The sequence below is a fragment of the Amblyraja radiata genome, chromosome 19 (assembly GCF_010909765.2).
Source record: "Amblyraja radiata isolate CabotCenter1 chromosome 19, sAmbRad1.1.pri, whole genome shotgun sequence".
In the NCBI taxonomy this organism is placed as follows: Eukaryota; Metazoa; Chordata; class Chondrichthyes; order Rajiformes; family Rajidae; genus Amblyraja; species Amblyraja radiata.
This window is the reverse complement of record NC_045974.1, coordinates 192952-212044: the sequence shown is the minus strand read 5'-3', so window position 1 is coordinate 212044 and position 19093 is coordinate 192952. Positions and strand designations below refer to the sequence as shown.

The following is a 19093-nucleotide window of genomic DNA, read 5'->3' as shown; positions in this document are numbered from 1 at the left end:
AACCTGATCATGTTCGGCTCTGCTGCCTGAGGGAGGCCGCTGACGGCGGCTCTGCTGCTGCCTGAGGGCCGTCGCTCCGCCCGCCCGCACGCCCGCCCGCCCGCCAAGTGAGCGAGCCGCTGACGTGTAGTACGCTATGGAGGGGATCCTGGGCATTTTTCCCGGCCCATTTTAGTAACCTGAGCCTACCTGACCCGCATTGTAATCAATGTTGCGGGGCAACAGTTTGTGTGGGTTAGATTCATAAATCTGTCAGTTCATACTTCTTGTCAAGAATAAAATTTGACTCTGGTAATTGTCTTTTTTTTAATGTTTTTTAAATCATTTCTTTTTAAATGGCTCACAAGCAGTGTTTGAGTTGATTTTGTAGTAACCGGAACCGACCCGACTCGCAGGGTAATTGACATTGCGGGGGAAGTTTTTGTGTGTGATATAGGGTTAGATTCATAATTCTGTTAGTTCATAATTCTGTTAACTCTTGTTAAACAATAAAATGTTTATAAACACACATACATGAAAATTATATAAATGTATATAATCATATAACACACACAATTATATTTCTTCTGATCCAATAATGAACTTTATTTCAGACTAGACAAAGGACATTAAATAAGAAACATTGTAAATAAGAAACATTGTAAACCTCCCCGCAACTTCACACACACACACTAGGCCTTATCCTCCCCCCCGGACTCCCTCGCCTGCCCCCTCACTACAATGTCTCCCCCCCACTCCTATGCCCCTCTCCCCGCACTCCCTCTCCCACTGCCCCGGGCTGCTCACTCCCTCTCCCCGCTGCCCCGGGCTGCTCACTCCCTCTCCCCGCTGCCCCGGGCCGCACACTCCCTCTCCCCGGGGTCCACACTCCCTCTCCCCGCTGCGGAAACAAAGATCCGATCTTTGGCCGGAAGCAAGATGGCGGGGACTGGTTGCTAAAATGGGTCCTATAATCACCCATGAATCCGCCCATGAGCGTAACACGCGTTTGCGTGAGAGTAACCCATCTTGCTCTGCTCTAAGATCTTTGGCCACGACTGCGGCGGGATGGATCAGCGCAATGACACGTCGCTCCCACGCTGCGCACCGCCCCCGGCCGCATCGCCGCCACCGCGCTTCCGCCAACGTGTCCCTGGAGCGCAATGGCAGCTCGACCCCGATTGGCGGAGCGCGGACACCGCCTATCGCGCTGCCCGCCACGTGAGGCCTACGTCACTGCGGCCATATAAAGGGCATGGGGGGGCGGGTTTTCGTCGACTCTAGTTCATGCAGAGATAAAATGAGTCGCTTTGGTTCGTCGCTTTCTACCGGGATTATTTATCACTTTTTATTGCCATTTGGTGATTTACATCTGGTTCCTGAAAAACGTTACAGTAAAAAGTGTTCGTCAATCGGCTGATCAGCGATAGTGAGGTGACATTAACAGTGTGCAGAGCGGGGACAAGCGCGGCGACAAGCGCGGCAATGCCCAGGTCCAAGAAGCGGATCAACAAGGGAGGCGCTGGAGGTAAGGTGCGCGTTGTCGGCGTGGCAGGCAATGGCTTCTGGGTGTTGTAGTACGGATAGAGTAGCGTTACCGCGGCAGCCCGCGGGCGGATGGGTGCTTTGAACTACAACTCCCGGCGGCCCCGCGCCATCCTGGCTTTTGACGTGCGGACAATGGTGCGGCCGGCGCCTATTCACTCTCCGCAGGCCGCATGTCAGTCCGCCGGAGGAAGGTTTTCGCTCACCGCGGGCCGTGCGGCCTGAGCCGGGCCGTGCGGCCTGAGCCGGGCCGTGCGGCCTGAGCCGGGCCGTGCGGCCTGAGCCGGGCCGTGCGGCCTGAGCCGGGCCGTGCGGCCTGAGCCGGGGACCCCGGGCGGTGTGTCATGAGCCGGGGACCGCGGCCTGTGCCATCTTGCTCTGGCGCGGCGGCTGCACCCAGCGATAGCTCCGGACACTCGCTGCAGGTCAATCAATGACCGCTGGTCTCAGATCATCGTCATTTTAAAATGACCACGTTCACATCTTGGGGCCGATTCGGCCTCCACAGTTAAAGTGTCACCTTGCACTATCGAAACATAAAAAATAGGTGCGGGAGGAAGCCATTCAGCCCTTCGAGCCACCACCGTTCATTGTGATCATGGCTGATCGTCCCCAATCAATAACCCACTCTGTCACGGGTGGAACGGTAAATTGATTTGTACAGATAACACTTGGTTCAGGGCAAATTTCAACACTAAAGTTATTTTTATCATGGAATAATGTATGACAAGTTGCTTTTGTAATTGGATGTTCCAATGGATATTTTCTTTTTTTTCTACATTGAAGTTCAATAAACCAAATGGTGCAGCACAGAACGGCCCTTCGGCCCACGATGTCCCTGCTAAACATGGTGTCAAGTTAAACCATGCCGGAGAACATGATCCATATTGCTCCATACACGGCGCCTATGTACCTTTTCTTAAATGCCCATGTGGTATCTGCCTGCACTACCACCCTAGCAGTATGTTCCAAGTATCCAACACATTTGTGTGTGTGTTTAAAAAAAATACACTTGCTGCACACTTCTTTAAACCTCCCCCCGGGACTTTAACGCTATGCCCTCTGATATTTGACATTTCCTGAATGTAGACTTACTAACCAACCTATTTCCACTTGAATCATGTTCTTACTAACTTTCTACCCCATTATATCAAACCTTTTTTTGAGTGGGGGGGGGGGGAATGCAAGACTGGTCATAATCCTAGAGTCATGCAGCATGGAAACAGGCCCTTCAGCCCAATTTGCCCATGCCAAACAAGATGCCCCATCTACTCTTGTCCTGTCTGCCTCTGTATGAATTTATAATGGGGAATCAAGGATATGGAAGATCATTAAACGAGTACTTTGGTAAGGAAGACGCAAACAATCTCCCAGAAATACTAGGGGACCGAGGATCTTGTGGAATGGAGGAACTGAAGGGAATCCACATTAGTCAGGAGGTTGCCTTAGAAATTGTGGATGCATTGGTGATCATTTTCCAATGTTCTCTCAACTCTGGATCAGTTCCTGTGGACTGGAGGGTATCCAATGTAACGCCACTTTTTAAGAAAGGAGGGAGAGAGAAAACGGGGAATTGTAGACCAGTTAGCCTTATATCGGTCGTGGGGAAGATGCTTGAGGTGATTGTTAAAGATGTTATGGCAGCGCATTTGGAAAGCAGTGACAGGATCGGTCAAAGTCAACATGGATTTATGAAAGGGAAATCATGCTTAGCTAATCTTCTGGAATTTTTTGAGGATGTAACAAATGGAATGGATAAGGGAGAGCCAGTGGATGTGATGTATCTGGACTTTCAAAAAGCCTTTGACAAGGTCCCACACAAGAGATTATGTCCAAAATTAGAACACATGGTACTGGGGATAGGGTATTGACATGGATAGAGAACTGGTTGGCAGACATGAAGCAAAGAGTAGGAATTAAGTAGGCCAATTCACTGGATGTTTTCAAGAGAGAGTTAGATTTAGCTCTTAGGGCTAGAAGAATTAAGGGATATGGGGAAAAAGCAGGAACGGGGTACTGATTTTAGGTGATCAGCCATGATCATACTGAATGTTGCTAGCTCGAAGGGCCGAATGGCCTACTCCTGACCTATTTTTCTATGTTTGGCCCATATCCCTCTAAAACTTTCCTATCCATGTACCTGTCCAAATGTCTTTTAAATATTTAAGAAGGAACTGCAGATGCTGGAAAATCGAAGGTACACAAAAATGCTGGAGAAACTCAGCGGGTGCAGCAGCATCTATGGAGCGAAGGAAATAGGCAACGTTTCGGGCCAAAACCCTTCTTCAGACTGATGTGAGGAGGAGAACTTCTTCAAAGTAGGCATACCTTGTGGAGATTTCGCAGTGGAGTAGACAAAGTGTTTAAGAAGGAACTGCAGATGCTGGAAAATCGAAGGCACACAAAAATGCTGGAGAAACTCAGCGGGTGCAGCAGCATCTATGGAGCAAAGGAAATAGGCAACGTTTCGGGCCGAAACCCTTCTTCAGACTGATCCTTTCAGTCTTTTAAATATTGTTATGTACCTGCCTCGACTACCTCTTCTGGCAGTTCGTTCCTTATACCCATCACCCTTGTATGAAAAAGTTGCCCCCTTGGGTTACTATTAAATGTTTCCCATCTCGTCTTAAATCTATGTCTTATGGTTCTTGATCCCCCTATTCTCAGTAAAGGACTGTATCTATTCCCTTCATGATTTTATTTACCTCTATAATATCATCCCTTTGCTTCCTGCAGTTCAAGGTATAAACTCATAACCTGTCCAACCACTCCCTAAAGCTGGAAGCATATCTTCCCTATCTACATGTGACACCACTTTCATGGAACTATGCATCTCCACTCCTAGATTCTTCTGCTCTACAACATTCCCTAGAACGCTGCCATTCAGTGTGAACGGCTTGCCCTGGTTTGACTTCCCAAAATGCAACACCTCCCGCCAACCTGCGTTAAACACCAATAGCCATTCCACAGCCCACTTGTCCAGCTGATCAAGATCCTGCTTTAATTTTTGTTAATCATCTTGACTATCTATGACACCGCCCATTTTATGATCCATAAACAGTAATGGGCCCAGCACTAATCGCTAGTTACAGGGCTCCAGTCTGAAAAACATCCTTCCACCATCACCCACTGCTTCCTTCCATGCAGCCAATTTATTTAAAATCTCTACCAGTGATTTAGATGATGGGTCCAAATGTTTATGCCAAGACTGATGATATGTTGTCAAGCTGGAAAGGGTACAGAGATGATTTACGAGAATGTTGTCAAGACTAGAGGGTCTGATCTATGGGGAGAGGTTGAGTAGGCTGGGACTCTATTCCTTGGAGTGCAGGAGGATGAGGGGTGATCTTATTGAGGTGTATAAAATCATTAGAGGAATTGTTCGGGTAGATGCACAGAGTCTCTTGCTCAGAGTAGAAGACTCTGAAGACATAGGTTTAAGGTGAAGGGGGAAAGATTTAATAGGAATCTGAGGGGTAACTTTTTCACACAAAGGGTGGTGGGTGTATGGAACAAGCTGCCAGAGGAGGTAGTTGAGGCAGGGACTATACCACCATTTAAGAAACAGACGGGTACATGGATTGTAGATACAAAATGCTGGAGTAACTCGGTGGAACAGGCAGCATCTCTGGAGAGAAGGAATCTGTGTTTCGGGACGAGACTCTTCAGACTGATGTCAGGGGAGTGGGCGGGAGAGAAAGAATGTAGTCGGAGACAATAAGACTGGTCGGAGAACTGGGGAGGGGATGGAGAGAGAGAGAGAAAGCAAGGGCTATTTGAAGTTAAAGAAGTCAATGTTCATACTGCTGGGGTGTAAGCTACCCAAGTGAAATATGAGGTGCTGTTCCTCCAATTTGTGCCTGGCCTCATTCTGACAATTGAAGAGGCCCAGAACAGAAAGGTCAGATTAGGGATGGGAGGGGGAGTTAAAATGCTGAGCAGCCGTGAGATCTGGTAGGTTAAGGCGGACTGAGCGGAGGTGTTCAGTGAAACGAGTACATGGATAGGACTGGTTTGGAGGCATAGGAACCAAATGCTGGCAGATGGGACTTGTGTTGGCCAGTGTGGGCAAGTTGGGCCTGTTTCCACACTGTATCACTCTCTGACTCTGTATAAAGTTGGGTGGTAACATGAGTTGCTGAGAGAGCGCAAAGAGGTTTCAAGTGAGCAGGCTACCTGAAGGGTGTAGACATTACCAATGGAATAAAATGTGAAATTATCCATTTTGTTACAAATAATTGAAAATGCTAATTATTTGGTGAGCACCTTGGAGTGTACACAAATCACTAAACGTTAACGTAAATAAAGTGAACAATTGGAAGGCAAACTATAAGTTGATCGTCATTACAAGACATCTTGTATTTATATATGCCAATGGTAAAATTGCTGCTGTATAATTCTAGTTTCCCTATTGGAGGAAAATGTGCTCCACAGGCACTCCCTGGTTAACCAAGGGTTTTGTTCCTGAGAACTGTCAACTTTTTTTTCACAAGTAGCAAATTTACTATCTCCCAGTAAATGCAATCAAATGGGTGACAGCATTAAAGCAGAAGTTCACTCGCTTACCGCCATCGCTGCAGATGCAGACAGGGCACCAACAGACGGAGAAACATTTCAACAATGCTTTTTAATCAATCCAAAGTTTGAATACGTGGATGTTTGCCTGTACAGACATTTTTGCAAAAACTCGAGTTACTTCTAAAGTTTGAAGACTCAACGACAGATATGCTTGATCATGTGATTGACGGGTTTGTTTTCATCGTTTATTTGTACATATTTAGAGTTATCAGGGAGAATTTATCAGAGTTTGGTTAAGTCGGGTCTCCTGCAATCCAGGGAATGTAATAAAGGTATGCCAAATTGATTCCTGGGATGGGGAGCTTTACTTGTGAGCAGAGATTATAAAGGTAGTGCGGATACTCCCTAATATTTAGACAAATCAGGTGATCTCATTGAAACACAATTGTTATGAGGCTTGACAGGATAGATGCAGAGGTATTCTTGATGGGTTCTCTGGAAACCGTGTTAACAATTTTTAAATATGGGGTTGGGTATTATGTTGTTACAAGCATAAAAGACTTACTACCTCTTTTGGATTGGCTTAAGTTCAGTACTTGAGACTGCAAATGTCAAGAAACTAGCTTAAAACCAACAAAAGCAATGTCAGCTGATTTATTAAGAGTCTTGTGGCTTGACATTTTGACCAAATTACTTTGACACCAGACGTCTTATTGGAGCTGGAGAAGGCATCTGAGGAGATAATTTTAATCTATTCTCCTAACTCCACCCATCTGCCTACACTTGATAAACCTTGCCTCAAATTACACCCAGAGAGTTGTGAATTTGTGGAATTTCCTACCACAGACGGCAGTGGAGGCCAAATCACTGGATGGATTTAAGAGAGAGTTAGATAGAGCTCCAGGGGCTAGTGGAATAAGGGATATGGGGAGAAGGCAGGCACGGGTTATTGATTGGGGACGATCAGCCATTATAACAATGAATGCCGGTGCTGACTCGAAGGGCCGAATGGCCTCCTCCTGCACCTATTTTCTATGTTTCTATTAAATTCAACTCACTATAAGGACTTGGGTTTGTGAGGGGGTTGTTTTTATATTTTAGATATTAGCAAGTGCCTGGAATACCATGCATGGCGGTCATAGAAGCAGATACAATAGCAGTGCTTGAGGTATTTCGACTGCCCTGTGAACAGACGATACAGGAATACAGACCATGTGTAGAGATGGGAGTAGTTTAGTTTGGCATTATGCTTGCTGCAGATATGGGCTGCAAGGTATTTTCCTGTGCTGTACTTGGCTCACGTTCACAAGTTATAGGAGTAGAATTAGGCCATTCGGCCCATCGAGTCTACTCAGCCATTTAATCTCGGCTGATCTCTGCCTCCTAATCCCATTTTCCTGCCTTCTCCCCATAACCCTTGATACCTGGTCTAATTAAAAATGTGTCTATCTCTGCCTTAAAAACATCTGCTCTGTGATTTATTTTTTAATGTTTTCTATCGTTCCCAGAAAATGGTTTGCTTGGTGATAAAATGAATCCTACCTTTAGATATAATTTCTAGGAAGTATGAATATCAGGAACCAGTGACCGATTAAATGAATTGGGACACCCCCGTTTAAGAAATATTTATTACAAAGCTTTCATGCTTGCAAATTATGTGGGTTTTGTAACTTCATGTGGTCTACTCAAGCAATATTGTGTAATTTAGTGGGTTTGCTTTTATGCCTTGCATCAGTTGAAGTGGATGTAACAATTTTTGATCACGAGACAAGTAATGCCCTTATTTTCTCCTGCAGGCAAACCGCTCCGAGCACAGCAGCCTTTCAGTGATGAGGATGCATCCATTGAATCAATGAGCCATTGCAGCAGTTTTAGTGATCCTACCAGTTTGGCTGATGATTGTACCGAGACTGATCAAAGTAAGGCGCCAGTCAGCCCTTCATCTGTTAAGTTTCACTCACTGAATCATCTATCTGGTACCTGAATTTTCTGATCCCTGCGCACTGTTTTTTAACCTTTACTCTGAAGATGTGTATTTGAAGGGAATTAAATCCAGTGCCAAGGCCTGCAAAATTATTTGAGTGTGTAGCTGTGCAATCTGGAACAGGATGATAAGAACCTGAGCAGCTGTATTCATAAGCCCCCCTCAGTCATGCATCCTAGTTGTTGGCTGCTTGCGCCAAACCTCGGCTAGAGCAGCGTCACTTGCGATGATGTGTGGTCGGATGCAAGCTTGGGCGATGTCATATGGAGGACAGGCTGTTGCCCATGCAGCACGTCCCCCGTCTCCACGCCGCTGATCGATCCAAAGGAACAGCAGGGCCGTTAGTTTGGCTGGAGCTGCCAGAGCGAGGTTGTAGACAACTACGAACTGCCTTAGGGGCTTCGACTTCGGATTTTCTTGAGGTTTGCTCCAGGAGCCTTTTCCACAACTGGATATGGCCACAAGGCAGTGGAGGTTTTAAATCAGAGTTTTCTCTCTCCTAGATGGACTGCCTCCCAAGGCTGACGAGCACCATCTACCCGAGGGCGGGAGCGTCTACCTTCCCGTGCAGGTCTATAGCACCTGCCCACTGCCCATCACAGATTAGATTAGATTAGATTAGATTAGATTCGTTTATTGTCATTCAGACCTTTCGGTCTGAACGAAATTCTGTTTCCCTGCAGTCATACATACAATTTAAAAAATGACAAAAACACACAATCAACACAAATTTAACATCCACCACAGTGAGTTCACCAAACACCTCCTCACTGTGGTGGAAGGCAAAATCTTAAAGTCTCTGTCTCTTCCCTCTTTGTTCTCCCTCTGCGCCGAGGCGACGGTTCAAACTCCGCGGGTGGTCGCTGCCTCCGCCACAGCTCCAGGGCCGAGTCGGGTCTCCGCCGCCGCCGCCACAGCTTCTGTGCCGAGCCGGGTCTCCGCTGCTGCTGCTGCCGCCGCTACAGCTCCAGGGCCGAGCCGGGTCTCCGCTGCTGCTGCTGCCGCCGCTACAGCTTCGGTGCCGAGCCGGGTCTCCGCTGCTGCTGCTGCCGCCGCCACAGCTCCAGGGCCGAGCCGGGTCTCCGCCGCTGCTGCCTCCGCCGCCACAGCTTCTGTGCCGAGCCGGGTCTCCGCTGCTGCTGCTGCCGCCGCTACGGCTTCGGTGCCGAGCCGGGTCACCGCTGCTGCTGCTGCCGCCGCTACAGCTCCAGGGCCGAGCCGGGTCTCCGCTGCTGCTGCCGCCGCCGCTGCAGCTTCGGTGCCGAGTCAGGTCTCCGCTGCTGCTGCCGCTGCTACAGCTCCGATGCCGCCAGCTCCGCCATTAGGCCTCGGCGCAAACGGGGACGGGGAATACGACCGAAGAAAAAGTTGCATCCCCCGAAGGAAGAGACCAAAGCATGTTTCTCCCACCCCACCCACACACATACACAACTTAATAAAACAAAATTAACTAAAACATGACAAAGAACAAAACGAAAGAAAAAAAACAGACGGACTGCAGGTGGGCCGCAGCTGTTAAGCCAGCGCCGCCATCTTGGACTTTTGTTCACTCATATATTCACTCAAATATATGCAGCATTTAATAAATACTTCACTCAAATAAATGCAACATTTTGAGATTACCTCCCCTCCCCAAGTCCCCTTGAGCAATTTCATGTTTCAAATTAAAATTCTCCACCACTGGGGTTTTACACAATCTTCATGGATTGCTGTTGAAATTATAATGGAGTTGCAGACTGTTGTTTGTGAAACCAAATTTTAGGAAAAAAGGGACAATATTTCTAATTTAATGTAAGAAAATTACTCCACTGAGATCGTGTCCACAAAATTAGAAGTAAACTTGAGGGAGAGAGAATAAGTATAAAAATGAAGTATTTTAGCCATGTTTTGCATGCATTCAACCATATTAACATTAAAAAATTTTAATACATTTTTTAAAATTTTTTTTTTAATGTTTCAAATGGAGAAATCTAATCAGAAATGATCTCTTTCAGCTGTTGAAGATCTTGATGAAGAAGCAAGCCAAGAGGATTATGACTATAGACTGAGAGGATTTATTGACAGCACCCTTGACAAAAGGTAAATTCCACTTGTGCAATACCGGCGAGTAAATGTGCAGGCAGTTAAAAGTTGCTCTTGGCATCTTGTTTGGCACGGACATTGTGAATTGCAGGGCCTGTTCTTCCACTGTACTGTTCTATCTGTCATTCCTTATCCTATTGGCCAAGTACCATTGTAGCTGTAAACCTTCATAATTTTCCACTAATCTGCAAACTTACAAACCGTGCCCATATGCCCATGTTTTTTCCCCATGACGAATGGTTACCTGTTCTGTCTTCACTTGCCCACCAAAAACTGTACGGCTGAGTTTGGTGGTAGTAGTTGTGTCCATTATGAATGTAATAGGAATTTCTAGCCTCATTAGATAGAGATTTCAGCAAAAATCAATTTTTGCTGATATTTATATTTACTTTCACAGTGCAAAGGTCCGAATATCTGCACTTGAAGGATTGAAATCTGCTTTCTCATCCAAACTCCTTTATGACTTTATCCTGGAAAGAAGGGTAACCCTAACAGACAGTATCGAGCGCTGTCTGAAGAAAGGTAACTGGAAGAATATTTTCTTTCCCATGTTTAAATTGAGAATTAAATATATCAACATTCTTATCTTGATGATTATTGGTAATCTTGATACAATGATGAACCATATAAACTGGAAATAATTGTGTTTACTGCTTTTTATTAAATTTCATTTGGCATAAATATTAACAACTTTGTCACATATCAGTGCTTATGTTGTTAGCATTTGTAAGCATTGATGCAGTAGTGTCATTTGATATATTTAAAATAAAGTTGCTCATATCATAAGATAGCTTGCATAACTATTGTTTTAAAAAAACTACTCAATAAATCAATTGATCATTTTTGTTTTGAAAACAAGGAAAAAGTGAAGAACAGTGTATTGCCACCCAAGTTGCTTCTCTTCTTTGCATTCAACTGGGATCTAGCATTGAAAGTGAAGAGGTCTTCAAAAGTTTGAGGCCCATTTTCAAGACCATTCTTACTGATAAATCAGTCTGTGTACAAACACGAAAAGCCGTAGGTAGACTTTGTTTTTAAACATTTGTTGAGATAATTGACTGTTGTGATTCTAACTTGTACTTTTTCTTTGCCTCAAGTGTGCTACCAGTTTGGCTATTTGTTGCTATGTTGCAGCTGATGATATTGAGGTGAGCAAACTGGTAATTTTACCAAAATAATTGTAAAGTGCTTCAGAATTGAGTTGAAAGCTAATGGTGTGCTGTGTTTTTTTAAATAGGATCTACACTTAACAATTACCTACCTTGAGAGCATCTTTACAACATCTTACCAGGATAAGACTATTGGTGTCCAAACAGCATCATTAGACATCAGTGCATTAGTAGCATGGACGTTGTTGCTAACCATTTGTCCACCCTCACTGATGAAGAAAATATTTGAAACGTATGTCGTTTAGTTGACATGGCTCAGTGATTCATTACCTGAATATGATTTTGAACGTTTTTGTGTCGTAGATAATATAACGAGTTGCATTGGCAATCCTGGCGTCTGGGTGACTGTTTATAGTAATCCGTTAAATATACCAAATAGTTTTTGAGGGCTTTATTTTGAGCAATGTTAATAGAATTTGGGATTGAGATTTTTTCATTCTTGATGAAATGGGATCTGGGATGTAATGTTAAAATTGTACAAGGCATTGGTGAGACCAAATCTGGAGTATGGTGTACAATTTTGGTCGCCCAATTATAGGAAGGATGTCAACAAAATAGAGAGAGTACAGAGGAGATTTACTAGAATGTTGCCTGGGTTTCAACAACTAAGTTACAGAGATAGGTTGAATAAGTTAGGTCTTTATTCTCTGGAGCGCAGAAGGTTAAGGGGGGACTTGATAGAGGTCTTTAAAATGATGAGAGGGATAGACAGAGTTGATGTGATCAAGCTTTTCCCTTTGAGAATAGGGAAGATTCAAACAAGAGGACATGACTTCAGAATTAAGGGACAGAAGTTTAGGGGTAACATGAGGGGGAACTTCTTTACTCGGAGAGTGGTAGCGGTGTGGAATGAGCTTCCAGTGGAAGTGGTGGCGGCAGGTTCGTTGGTATCATTTAAGAATATATTGGATAGGCATATGGAGGAGAAGGGAATGGAGGGTTATGGTACGAGTGCAGGCAGGTGGGACTAAGGGAAAAAAATTGTTCGGCGCGGACTTGTAGGGCCGAGATGGCCTGTTTCCGTGCTGTAATTGTTATATGGTTATATGATGTAACTGGAATAATTAGTCATTATTGTTGCTATTGCAAACTGTTACTGAGTTGTATTTATATCCAGCAAGGCTTCTAATTTGTTTCCAAAACATGTGCTAAGCTGTAAAATAGCTGCATTGTAATTTTATTATATATCCATTTAAGGCATACATGCGATAGTTTATACAGTTTTTAAGTTATTGCATTGATAATAATGCCTCAACTAAATTCCTATTTCAGCCATTTGGCCAAACTTCCTTGTCTACTCTCTTGTGGTAATGTGGACATGAGAATTGCTGCTGGAGAGACGATGGCTCTTTTGTTTGAGTTGGCCAGGGATATCTATGATGTAAGCATGAGTGTTTTCTCTGCTCTATTAGTCATTGGTATTTACAAAAAGGGTTGATCTTTGATAAAATAATTGAATGAAATTATAACTTATTTCACATGAGTAAGGCTATGTTGTTCAGTTTAGATGGCTTTTTTTCATGGTCATAGAAAACTTGCAGCGTGGAAGATGCTTTTCCGCCTATTGCGTCTGGTCAAAGGCTGCCCAACATAATCATCCCTTCCAGCTCTGGGTCTTGCAGATCACGTCAGCAGTGTGTTCCATAGTTGTGAAGATTACCATGTGACATGTTAAACCAATTGCTGTGTGGGGAAAGGAGAAAATTAAGTTGCATTGAAGTAAGAAATCACTGCTGTTTGATGGGGAATGAGATATCACAGGCCCATGGCATTGCTTTGGGCTCTTCCCTAAATGTTGGTTCATATCTAGCACTAGATGGGTAGCTTGAGTGTTATTATAAAATGCTGGGTGACTGCAATGGTAAATGTGAGTATTGCTAGTATCGATGGCTGTTTCAAAGAGCTGGAATAGGTTTAAGATTTTGTTGCCTGACTATCGCTATGATAGTTTACCATTACACTTTCACCGCCACAATTCATAAGAATATGTTTCTAAGAAGTAAGCATCCACCGCCAGTTCTGTCGTCTCGGCTATCCTCTTAAATCATAATAGCACTTATTGCAGTAATCTTCATTGAGAATGGAATGCAAAAGCTTTGTTAGACTTTAATAACATTGGATTTTTCTCTAGTTCAGCATATCGTGACAATAAAGTATTTATAACAAATGGTTGGGTCCTCACTGTCTAATGATTGGATCTCTCCCAACAGGACTTTGAGTTCAATGATATGGAGCTTCTATGCTGCAAGTTGAAGGGTCTGGCTACTGACAGTAACAAGTATCGAGCCAAAACAGACCGTAAGAAACAGCGGTCTGTTTTTAGAGATGTCTTGAAGACCGTCGAGGTATGATTCTGGTATTACTAGGTATTTATTTTCTTTCAGATGTTCACATTTTCTTTGTCTTTGAGGACCCAGCCTCTCCTTGTAACTCAAACCCCCCAAACCCAGTAACATCCTCAGATCCATTTTGCACCTTTCCCATTTAATAACATCCTATAGTGGCCCAGTGGTGCAGCGGGTAGAGCTGCAGCCTCCGTGCCAGAGACCCAAGTTTAATCCTGACCTCTGATGACGACTGTGTGGAGTTTGTACGTTCTCCATGTGACCACGTGGGTTTCCTCTGGGTGCTTTGGTTTACCCCCACATCCCAAAGTTATGGATCTGTAAGTTAATTAGCCTCTGTACATTGCCCCTAGAGAGTAGATGAGAATGTGAGATAACCTACAACTAGTGTAAATGGATAATCAATGGTCAACATGGGCTGCAGGGATAGTTTCCATGCTGTATCTTTAAAACAAATCAGACAGACAACTCTACGTAGCACTCAAAATATTGTCTTAGCGATATCCTGTGCAGCTGTAATATTAAGTGTCAACTGGAGTACAAGTGAGACTTCACTTAGAGCAAGTGTGACTGCACCACCTTATCTACCTATGTTGCCAATTTCCTGGAATTGTGTACCTGCACCACTAGCTCTGCTCTGCAATGCTCCCCTTATTGTGCAAGTCCTTCCCTGGTTTGGTGCAGTTGATCAAAATGCTGTTGTAATCTTCACTGTCCGCATTGCACCTACATTCATGTGCACACTTGCTACTTGTATTCATACATATTCACCTCCAAATTATTAACATAAATGACAAACAGCAGTGGACCCAGCACCAATCTCTGGCATTCCACATCCCAAAGACAACCCTCCGTCACCAACCTTCAAGCCAATTTGCAGCAACATGTTATGCAGAAATCTAGAGTGGGTTTCAGCTAATACTAAATTAAGGGCTTTCTACTTTAGTTTAGAGATACAATGTGGAAACAGACCCTTCGGCCCACTCAGTCCACGCCTAGCGGCGACCTCTGCATTCTAATGCTATCCTGTACACATTGGGGACAATTTACATTTATATCAAGCCAATTAACCTAAAACATGTACGTCTTTGGAGAGTGGGAGGAAACCTGAGATCCCCGAGAAAACCCATGCAGGTCACTGGGAGAACGTACAAACTCCATACAGACATCACCCGTAGTCAGGATTGAACACTGGTCTCTGGCGTTGTAAGGCAGAAACTCTTCTGCCGTGCCACCCTTGGCAGTTCTGAATTTGTGTAAGAGGATACATAATTAAAATGTGACTTGCATAATGTTTTCTTTTAGCAGTTAAAAGTCAGATATTTCAATTGTATAGCTATCTATTATTAAAAAGTGGTGAGCCAGAAGTTAGTCCAACATTATCACAATGCAATGTTTGAAAAAATATTTTAAAGATTTACTTGTGGCTCACTGCTGGTGGAATTTCATCTTCCCAGGAATTTAAAAAATCAAGTGGTGAAAGCTTTATAACATGAATGCAAATATCAATTGAAGAATGCTTTGCAGTTGGTGGATTGTTTTAAACAATGTTAGCAGTTAAGTAGCTTTGTGTGCTATACATGTCATGACGGTAGTAAATATGATGAGCATGTACGTGCATGTGGTTCTGTCCAGGGTAAATGCCATTCGGAGCTACTTTTACAGGTGGAAAACAGCTCATTCTTGTATATGAAAATTTGTGATTTCATTTTCCCCACAAAACCCCTGCATACTGATATTCTGGTTATAGTTTTCATAAGAACCAGTGTATGACTGATCACTTCCCCACCTCATTCCTGCTATGTACAAATAATGAACACTGAATGCATAATGCATGTGGTTGTTGCAGTGCCCTCCATAATGTTTGGGACAAAGACCCATCATTTATTTATTTGCCTCTGTACTCCACAATTTGAGATTTGTAATAGAAAAAAATCACACGTGGTTAAAGTTCACATTGTCAGATTTTAATAAAGGCCATTTTTATACATTTTGGTTTCACCATGTATAAAATACAGCAGTGTTTATACATAGGTCCCCCCCCCCCCATTTCAGGGCACCACAATGTTTGGGGGACAGCAATGTCATGTAAATGAAAGTAGTCATGTTTAGTATTTTGGTGCATATCCTTTGCAGGCAATGACTGCTTGAAGTCTGCGATTCATGGACATCACCAGTTGCTGGGTGTCTTCTCTGGTGATGCTCTGCCAGGCCTGTACAGTATTGCAGCTATATTTAACTTGTGCTTATTTTGGGGGCTAGTCCCCTTCGGAGGAACTGCCCAAGATCCAAAGCATACCACCTCATCTGTGAAACACGGTCGTGGGGGCGTTATGGCCTGGGCATGTATGGCTGCTGAATGTACTGGCTCACTTATCTTCATTGATGATACAACTGCTGATGGCAGTAGCATAATGAATTCTGAAGTGTATAGACAAATCCTGTCTGTTCAAGTTCAAACAAATGCCTCAAAACCCATTGGCTGGCAGTTCATTCTACAGCAAGACAATGATCCCAAACACACCGCTAAAGCAACAAAGGAGTTTTTCCAAAGCTAAAAAATAGTCAATTCTTCAGTGGCCAAGTCAATCACCCAGATGCTCTTGCCATCACTCTGATATAAGTTAATCTTCCTCTCATCTGTCCACGACCTTTTTCCAGAACTGTGGTTGCACTTTTAAGTACTTCTTGGCAAACTGTAACCCGGCCATTCTATGTTTGTGGCTACCCAGTGGTTTGCATCTTGCAGTGTAGCCTCTGTATTTCTGTTCATGAAGTCTTCTGCGGACAGTGACTCCTGGAGTGTTTCTGATCTGTCAGACAGGCGTTTGGGGATTTTTCTTTATTATAGAGAGAATTCTTCTTTCATCAGCAGTGGAGGTCTTCCTTGACCTGCCAGTCCCTTTGCGATTAGTAAGCTCACCAGTGCTCTCTTTCTTCTTAATGATGTTCCAAACAGTTGATTTTGGTAAGCCTAAGGTTTAGCTGATGTCTCTTAACAGTTTTATTCTTGTTTCTCAGTCTCATAATGGCTTCTTTGACTTTGATTGGCACATCTTTGATCCTCATATTGATAAACAGCAATAAAAGTTTCCAAAGGTGATGGGAAGACTAGGTGCTGGGCACTCTCATATACCTGCATTAAGGAGGCAGTTAAACACGCCTGAGCAATTACAAACGCCTGTGAAGCCATGTGTCCCAATCATTATGTTGCCCTGAAATGGAGGGACTATGTATAAACACTGCTGTAATTTCTACATGCTCAAACCAAAATGAATAAAAAATGCCCTTTATTAAAATCTGACAATATGCACTTTAACCACGTGATTTTTTTTTCTATTACAATTCTCAAATTGTAGAGTACAGAGGCAAATAATTTGATGGGTCTTTGTCCCAAACATTATGGATGGTACTGTAAATTCCTGTCATTGGTATGCTTTGAAAAATACTTCTATGCATGCCCAACAGCACTAAGGATGCAAAATGTTGCAAATTGTTCTAATCTTTTGAATGGGTCACTTATTCAATAGGATGGAGACTTTGATCCTGAAACTATTACATTTGGTCCTGAATGCATGTATATTGATAGCTGGGTGAAAAAACGTACCTATGAAACCTTCAAGGAACTTCTTGCATCTGGTATAAGGTTCCATCTACAGGTTAGTAGATTTCAAAATTGAGCAAAAATCTAACTTGCAATTGCCTGCTTTTAGGACAGCCAATTAATTGCCTTTGTGCCAGTATACTCTGCAGCCAGTGTGCGTGCAGGAAGCCACAAATGCAGAAGGAAATTGAGCTTTTCTAGCTAAAATCATGTTGCAAGCTTGATTACAAGAGCAGAGTGCACAGTTGACAGGGAATTTGTGCAGGAAGCAAAGTGCTGCCTGTATGGAGTTAGCACGTTCTCCCCGTGTGCAAGGGTTTGTTCTGGTTTCATCACATATCCCAAAGACATGCAGATTTGTTGATTAATCGGCCTGTGTAAAATTACCCCCAATGTGGAAGGAGTGGATGAGAAAGTGAAAACATGGAGCTAGTGTCAATGGATGATCAATGGCTGGTGGACTCGCTGGGCCAAAGGGCCTGTTTCCATGCTGTATCTTTGAACTACCCAAACTGAGCTTCCAGTTGTGAAACAAATGCAGATGGGAAGTTCTTGGTCCAGCCCCTTGAAGCAGTTTTTAAACAATCGACTGATGAGTGGTCATTTGTGCCTCGTACCATAACAATTTATTTTTGGAGGTCATTGAATTACACTTTAACTAATGAATCTTAACAATTGTTTGCTCTTGAGGCAAAGTCACTAAAAGCGGTTTGTGTTTGACAGGCTAATGAATTTGTGCGAAGTGTCTTTGAATTGGGACCCCCACTGTTGCTTGATGCTGCTACTCTGAAAGCAAACAAGACTTCTCGAGTTGAACGGGTATGAGTAAATCATAATACTAGAAATAAAATGTTACTATTCTGGTATTCTGAATATGGTTTAGGGGTGGGTAGAAAAGTGAAAGCTGCATTTGGATGGAAGTTGTTGATATTGTGCTGGTCAAATACAGTTTGGTTTTGAATAGTATTTCTCAAGACGTGCTGATTTTAAAGCTAAAATGTAGGCTTTAAATGGAGGATTTTAGTGTTTTCCTTTTTTGTTTTTCAGCACCTTTACAACTCTGCTGTTAGCAAAGCTAGAACCAAGGCCAGGAACAAATTCCGAGACAAGAGAGCAGACATTGGAGAATACTTTTAAATTCAGGCCAAATTCAGAAGGTGGTTTCCTGTGAAAAATGTCTATTATACTTGTTTGTTTTGTAGCAAATGGGGGGAGATTTATCTTCCCCAGACCCATCATTATATAGGTGTTTATTTGGTCACACTTAACTTTCTAATTACTTCTAACTATCCACCCAGATCTAAGAGTATTTATTTTGTAAATTTTGCACAGCTTATTGAGGCCACATAATTGTACGTGATTTTAATTAGTGTAGGTAATTTTTTATAATTATCCTGATTTATTGTTGGAACTATATAATGCTATAAATTAAGTGCTATCAGTTTAACGTGACTGAATTTTTAAATTTACAAAATGACTTGCTGTCTATTTAAAATTAAAAAATAATGAGCAAATGTGTGTTCTGATCAAAGTTTTGCAATAAACTGGGAAAAGGTCAAATAACTCATTAAATGCAGCTGTGTGGAAACATTTGTGCAATTATTGGAATGTGAGTTAACATTTACACACTGGTCATGGGGGAATGACATGGCACCTGGGACACATCTTCTAACCCTAACCCTAATGGAACAACTGTGAAGGGAACAACTCTCTTCCATGCTGGTGAAAAGCAAAATTGCATTTACAGTCCTTGAGGTCATGCACCATGTTGCTATCGAAGTGAAGCATACTGTCCTGCCATGGACATCTTCAAATATGCTGATTCTCTTAATGCTTCCCCTTTTGCTCTGTTAAACACAATCAATGT

The 19093-nt window shown here is 43.2% G+C and overlaps 1 protein-coding gene across 3 annotated transcripts; it reads left to right on the top strand.

The window, feature by feature from the left end:
• The first annotated feature begins 1236 nt into the window (after positions 1-1236).
• Positions 1237-18814, top strand: ifrd1 (interferon related developmental regulator 1). 3 transcript variants are annotated; one of them, XM_033037379.1, is made up of 12 exons: positions 1237-1507; positions 7839-7961; positions 10021-10105; positions 10506-10630; positions 10968-11125; positions 11206-11256; positions 11346-11509; positions 12550-12658; positions 13488-13622; positions 17153-17281; positions 17950-18045; positions 18274-18814. In XM_033037379.1, exons 1-12 carry the CDS (start codon positions 1465-1467, stop codon positions 18361-18363), a joined length of 1308 nt encoding a protein of 435 aa, XP_032893270.1. In that variant the 5' UTR covers positions 1237-1464; the 3' UTR covers positions 18364-18814. The 3 variants fall into 3 exon arrangements, with proteins under 3 accessions (XP_032893270.1, XP_032893269.1, XP_032893271.1); XM_033037378.1 differs by having other exon boundaries at positions 13485-13622; XM_033037380.1 differs by lacking the exon at positions 17950-18045 and having other exon boundaries at positions 13485-13622.
• Positions 18815-19093: the final 279 nt, after the last annotated feature.

What these genes read in the sequence shown, in the direction of transcription:
- ifrd1 (XM_033037378.1), top strand. Translation starts at nt 1,465, where the DNA reads ATGCCCAGGTCCAAGAAGCGGATCAACAAGGGAGGCGCTGGAG. An exon ending in GTGTACAAACACGAAAAGCC is followed by an intron (nt 11,126 to 11,205) that starts GTAGGTAGACTT and finishes CTTTGCCTCAAG; the next exon opens with TGTGCTACCAGTTTGGCTAT. An exon ending in GTATAAGGTTCCATCTACAG is followed by an intron (nt 17,282 to 17,949) that starts GTTAGTAGATTT and finishes TGTGTTTGACAG; the next exon opens with GCTAATGAATTTGTGCGAAG.